This window comes from Mobula hypostoma, chromosome 7 (assembly GCF_963921235.1).
Source record: "Mobula hypostoma chromosome 7, sMobHyp1.1, whole genome shotgun sequence".
NCBI lineage: Eukaryota > Metazoa > Chordata > Chondrichthyes > Myliobatiformes > Myliobatidae > Mobula > Mobula hypostoma.
This window is the reverse complement of record NC_086103.1, coordinates 180,064,596-180,070,595: the sequence shown is the minus strand read 5'-3', so window position 1 is coordinate 180,070,595 and position 6,000 is coordinate 180,064,596. Positions and strand designations below refer to the sequence as shown.

General features: G+C 43.6%; 1 protein-coding gene across 1 annotated transcript in view; it reads left to right on the top strand.

Annotated features, from left to right (window-relative positions):
• The first annotated feature begins 1,792 nt into the window (after positions 1-1,792).
• Positions 1,793-6,000, top strand: part of acer3 (alkaline ceramidase 3) — a 306,286-nt gene continuing 302,078 nt past the window's right edge. Inside the window, exon 1 of the mRNA XM_063054646.1 lies at positions 1,793-1,905. Coding sequence (XP_062910716.1) covers positions 1,803-1,905 — 103 coding nt within the window. The 5' untranslated portion in view covers positions 1,793-1,802. The remainder of the gene's footprint in view (positions 1,906-6,000) is intronic.

Sequence of the window (6,000 nt, the reverse complement as noted above, 5' to 3'; positions counted from 1 at the left end):
GAGAAGGCAGGAGAATGGGGCCTAGAGGGGTAATAAATCTTCTATGGTGGAATGGCAGAGCAGACTCAATGGCTACCATCAAGGATATCTTCAAACAGCAAGGCCTGAAAAAGATGGCATCATCATTAAGGGCCCTTACCACTTCAGACGTGCCCTTTTCTCATTACTGTCATCAGGTAGAAGGTACAAGTGCCTCAGGGCTCACACCACCCGGTTCAAAAACAGTTACTACTCCTGAACCATCAGGCACTTGAACAAAAGGGAATAACTACACTCACTTGACCATCCATTGAGATGTTCCCACAACCAATGATCTCACTTTAAGGACTCTTTATCTTGTTATTTCATGTTTTTTTTAATGAATTGCTACTTATTTATATTTGCATTTATATAATTTGTTGTCTTCTGCACTCTGGTTGATCTTTCATTGATCCTGTTATAGTTTCTTTTCTATAGATTTGCTGAGTATGCCCGCAGGAAAATGAATCTCAGAGTTGCATGTGGTGATACATATGTACTCTGATAGTAAAAATAATACTTTGAACTTTGAACTTTATAGCACTGAACAGGCTCTTCTGGCCCAATGAGGAGGGGTACGCTTCATAGTCAGCAATGCTTGGTGCGACCCCCGGAACATGCATGAACTCAAATCCTTTTGTTCCCCAGATCTGGAATACCTGGTGCTGCTGTGCAGACCTTACTGGCTGCCTAGGGAGTTCACGGCTGTTATCATCACAGTGGTGTACATTCCACCGCAGGCTGAAGCAACACTCACTACAAGCTGGAGAAACTCAGCAGGTCAGGCAGCATCCGTGGAAACGATCAGTCAACGTTTCGGGCCGGAACCCTTCACCAGTACATTTTTGGACTGAACACCCAGACAAAACCAAAGCAGTTAACGGGGAGAATGTACAGACTCTTTATAGACTGTGCTGGAATTGAACTCTGAACTCCGGCACACTGAGCTGTAATAGCATTGCACTAACCTCTATATTACTATGGTGATCTCTGGCATCCTGTGTGGTGATTTGAAATAAATAAGTCTTGCTCTGCCAAATGCTACAGCCTGGCCCTGATTACCTCATTATTCCTCTTTTGCAATATTTATTTTTGTAGATTATAGCATTTTTTTTATGTCTTGCATTTCACAAGAATAACTTTCCCATTAAGAAGCATTTGAATAGATACACGGAGGCATGAGTTGTATACAGGAAACTGGAAACACAAGAGATTCTGCAGATGCTGGAAGTCCAACTCAACACAGATAAAATGCTGGAGGAACTCAGCAGGTCAGGCAGCATCTGTAGAAATGAATACACAATCAACTTTTGGGGCCAAGACATTTCATCAGGCAACTAGGTCTCGCTGGGTGGGCGCCGATAGTTGGCATGGTTGTCGTCGTGGCTATCCCTCGAGGTCGAGGATGGTGGTCTTTGTTCTGTTGATCTACTTATGGGCTCTCAAGTGGCTTATGAGTCCAATAACTGCTTGGTCTGAAGGGCTTGTATCCGTGCCGTATTGCTTAAATGTCAGTGATAAGAGACTAAGAGTTCGGCACGGACTAGAAGGGCCGAGATGGCCTGTTTCCGTGCTGTAATTGTGATATGGTTGATGGTTGTATAATAAATCCGATTCTGGGTTCTGCGGTGAATGAAAGGGCGAGGCATCAACTATGAATGAATGAATGATTCAACGGGTAGGGGGCGCGGCGTGCCCAATGATTGACAGCGCTGGGCGTGGTCTGCGGGGTTGCCGTGGCGACGGCTCCTCCTCCCCCTCCCGGCCCGCCTCAGACCACAAACATGGCACCCGTCTTTGACAGAGCAGGCTTCTGGGGTGAGCCTACTTCCACTCTGGACTGGTGCGAGGAGAATTACGCCGTGTCCTTCTACGTGGCCGAGTTTTGTAAGTTAATTTTGTAACATTTCAAATTTTGTCACATTTTAAATAAAAAGAAGGCTGCCCGCTGCCGCGACCTGCAAGTCTTGGCCTAACTCCCGCCTCACTATGTGAGTGATTAAGGATTCTCTATCTTCCCATCCTGCGAAAACTTGTGTCTCAGTGACCTTCAGATCCTACCGTGAAACGTTTTTAAAATATCAACGCGTCTGATTTTATTTTTAATATGCATCCGCACATGTGCCGAGATTACAAGTCTGCTCTGCCTGACAAGTTTTTTTCCCCGTAATTGTTGCAGTAACATCTCTTGTCTTTGTTCGTCACTGTTATCTCCTTAAAAGATTGATGAAAAGTGCGTGGGATCTAATTTTCTGCATGTAAATATTGGTGTAAATCTTAGAGTTTTGTTTGCCCTTGGACACTGGTTGCATTTCATGTGTCCTTTAAATGACTTCAGTGCTCGGCATTGTGTATGATATAAATATCATCTGGAAACAGTGGGAGTGTTTGCTTTCTGCAGAAAATTATATTTTGCCTCTTATAAGCAAAGATCTTACCGCATATTTTCTGCCTCCTTTTTGACACTTAACATTCTCACAACACGCTGGAGGAACTCAGCAGGTCGGGCAGCATCCGTGGAAAAGATCGGTCGACGTTTCGGGCTGGAACGATCTTTTCCACGGATGCTGCCCGACCTGCTGAGTTCCTCCAGCGTGTTGTGAGTGTTGCTTTGACCCCAGCATCCGCAGATTATTTTGTGTTTACGTGACACTTAACATTGTCATTGCCTGGTTGGCCTAGTAAAATGTATGTTGGGTTGTCCTAACATTGTTCATTGTTTATGGAACATAGAACAGTACAACACAGTATAGGCCCTTCAGCGCATGATGTTGACCCAACTATTTGAGCTACTCCAAGAACAATCTAATGCTTCTCTCCATTTTCCTTTCATCCATGTATCTATGTTATGAGTCTCTTAAATGCCCCAAATACATATAAGACCATAAGGCCTCATTGAGTCTGCTCTGCCATTTCGTCATGGCTGATTCATTTTCCTCTCAACCCCATTCTCCTGCCTTCTCTCCATAACCTTTCATACCTTGACTAATCGAGAACCAATCAACCATCTCCTTCAATACACCCAATGACCTGGCCTCCACAGCCGCCTGTGGCAATGAATTCCACTGACTTAAAACCCTCTGGCTAAAGCAATTAATCCTCATCTCTGTTCTAAATAAATGTCCCTCTGTTCTGAGGCTGTGCGCTGTGGTCCTAGATACCTCAGTATAGGAATCATCCTCTCCATATCCACTCTATCTAGGCTTTTCAACAGTTCTTAGGTTTCAATGAGATGCCCCCTCTTTCTTCAAAATTCCATTGATTAAAGGTCCAGAGCCATCAATCGCTCCTCATATGAATCACTCTTGTGAACCTCCTCTGAACCCTCTCCAATGTCAGCACATCCTTTCCTAAGTAAGGGGCCCAAAACTGCTCACAATACTCCAAGTGAAGCCTCACCAGTATCTTATAAAGCTTCAGCATTACATGCTTGCTTTTATATTGCGTCCTCTCAGAATGAATGCTAACATTGTAATTGTCTTCCTGACCATCGACTCAACCTGCAAATTAACCTTTAGGGAATCCTGCACAAGAGCTCCCAAGTCCCTTTGCACTTCAGATTTTTGAATTTTCTCCCCATTTAGAAAATAGTCTATGCTTTTATTCCTTCCACCAAAGTGCATGACCATACACTTCCTGACACTGTGTTTCATCTGCCTCTTATTTCCCATTCTCCTAAACTGTCTCAGTCCTTCTGCAGCCTCCCTGCTTCCTCAACACTACCTGTCCCTCCACCTATCATTGCATTGTCCACAAATTTGGCCACAACGCTGTCAATTCTGTCACCCAAATCATTGACAGACAACATTTAAAAAAAAAGTGGTCACAATACCCACCCCTGCGGAATACCACCAGCCACTGGCAACCAATCAGAAAGGGCTCCCTTTATTCCCACTCTTTGCCTCCTGCCAATCAGCCAATCCCCTATACATGCTGGTATCTTTTCCCAGGGCTGAAATGGTTGCCACAAGAGGACACAAGCTTAAGGTGCTGGGGAGTAGGTACAGAGGAGATGTCAGGGGTAATTTTTTTCTCAGAGAGTGGTGAGTGCGTGGAATGGGCTGCCGGCAACAGTGGTGGAGACGGATACAGTACGATAGGGTCTTTTAAGAGACACTTAGATAGGTACATGGAGCTTAGTAAAATAGAGGGCTATAGGTAAGCTTAGTAATTTCTAAGGTAGGGACATGTTTGGCACAACTTTGTGGGCCGAAGGGCCTATATTGTGCTGTAGGTTTTCCATGTTCTTTGTAATACCATGGGCTCCTGTTAAGCAGCCTTGTCAACATTGTCAAAGGCCTTCTGAAAACCCAAGTACACAACACCCACTGATTCTTCTTTGCCTATTCTGCTTGTTATTCCCTCAAATAATTCCAATAGATATGTCAGTCAATATTTTTCCTTAAGGATACTATGCTGACTTTGGCCTATTTTGTCATGTGCCTCCAAGTACTCTGAAACCTCATTCTTAACAATTGACTCCAACGTCTTCCCAGCCACTGACGTCGGGCTAACTAGTCTATAATTTCATTTCTTCTACCTTCCTCCCTTCTTGAAGAGTGGAGTGACACTTGGCAATTTTCCAGTACTCAGGAATTGCACCAGAATCTATTGACTCTTGAAAGATCATTACTAATGCCTCCACAATCTCTTCGGCTACTTCTTGCAAAACCCTGGGATGTAGTCCATCTGGTTCAGGTGACTTATTTACATTCAGACCTTTCCCAAGCAACTTCTCCCTAGTAATAGCAATTGCACCTTCTTCTGCCCCCTGACACACTTGAACTTCTGGTGTACTACCAGTGTCTTCCACAGTGAAGACTGATGCAAAGTACTTTTTCAGTTTGTCTACCATTTCCTTGTCCCCCATTATTGTCTCTCCAGCATTATATTCCGGTGGTCCAATATCTTCTCTTGCCTCTCTTTTATTCTTTATATATCTGGTAAAAAGGCCTTTCATATCCTCTTTGGCTAGCTAACCTTCAAACTTTATCTTCATCCCTTTTGGCTTTTTTAGTTGCATTCTGTTGGTTTTTAAAAGTTTCCCAATCCTCTAACTTCCCACTGATTTTGCTCTATATGCTTGCTCTTTTGCTTAATTTGGCTTTGACTTCCCTTGTCAGCCACAGTTACATCATCCTGCCTTTAGAATAGTTCCTTTTCTTTGGAATGTATCTTTCCTGTGCCTTCTGAATTGCTCCCAGAAACTCCAGCCATTGCTGCTCTGCCATCATCTCTGCTAGTACCCCTTTCCAATCAGTCTTGACCAGCTCCTTTCTTATGCCCGTGTAATTCCTTCAACTCCACTGTAATACTGATACATCTAACGTTTGCTTCTCCCTCTCAAGTTGTAGGGTGAATTCTATCATATAATAATCTCTGCCTCCAAAGAGTTCCTTTACCATAAGCTCCCTAAATCAAATCTGGTTCATTATATAACACCCAATCTGTAATAGCTGATCTAGTGGACTAGCTAAAAACCATCTTGTTGGCATTCTACAAAAATTCTCTCTCTTGGGATCCAGCACCAAACTGATGTTCCTAATCTACCTGCATATTGAAATCCCCCATGACTATTGTAACATTGCCATTTTGGCATGTCTTTTCGATCTCCTGTTGTAATTTGTAGCCCACATCCTGGCTAGTGTTTGGAGGCCTGTATATAACTCCCATCAGAGTCTTTTCACAGTACCTGAACTCTGCCCACAAGGATTCTACATCTTCTGATCCTATGTCAGCTCCTTCTAAGGGTTTGATTTCATATTTTACTAACAGAGCCACGTCACCCCCCTTTGCCTACCTACCTGTCCTTTCAATACAATTTGTATCCTTGGATGTTAACTATAGTCCAACTACAGTCTATGGATGACTGTAGACTTTCAGCCACGAACAGTGATGCCACAAAGTCATTCCAGCCAGTCTCTAACTGTGGTGCAAGATCACCTAACTTGTTCTGTGTACTGTTTGAAGCCTCTGTTCAGA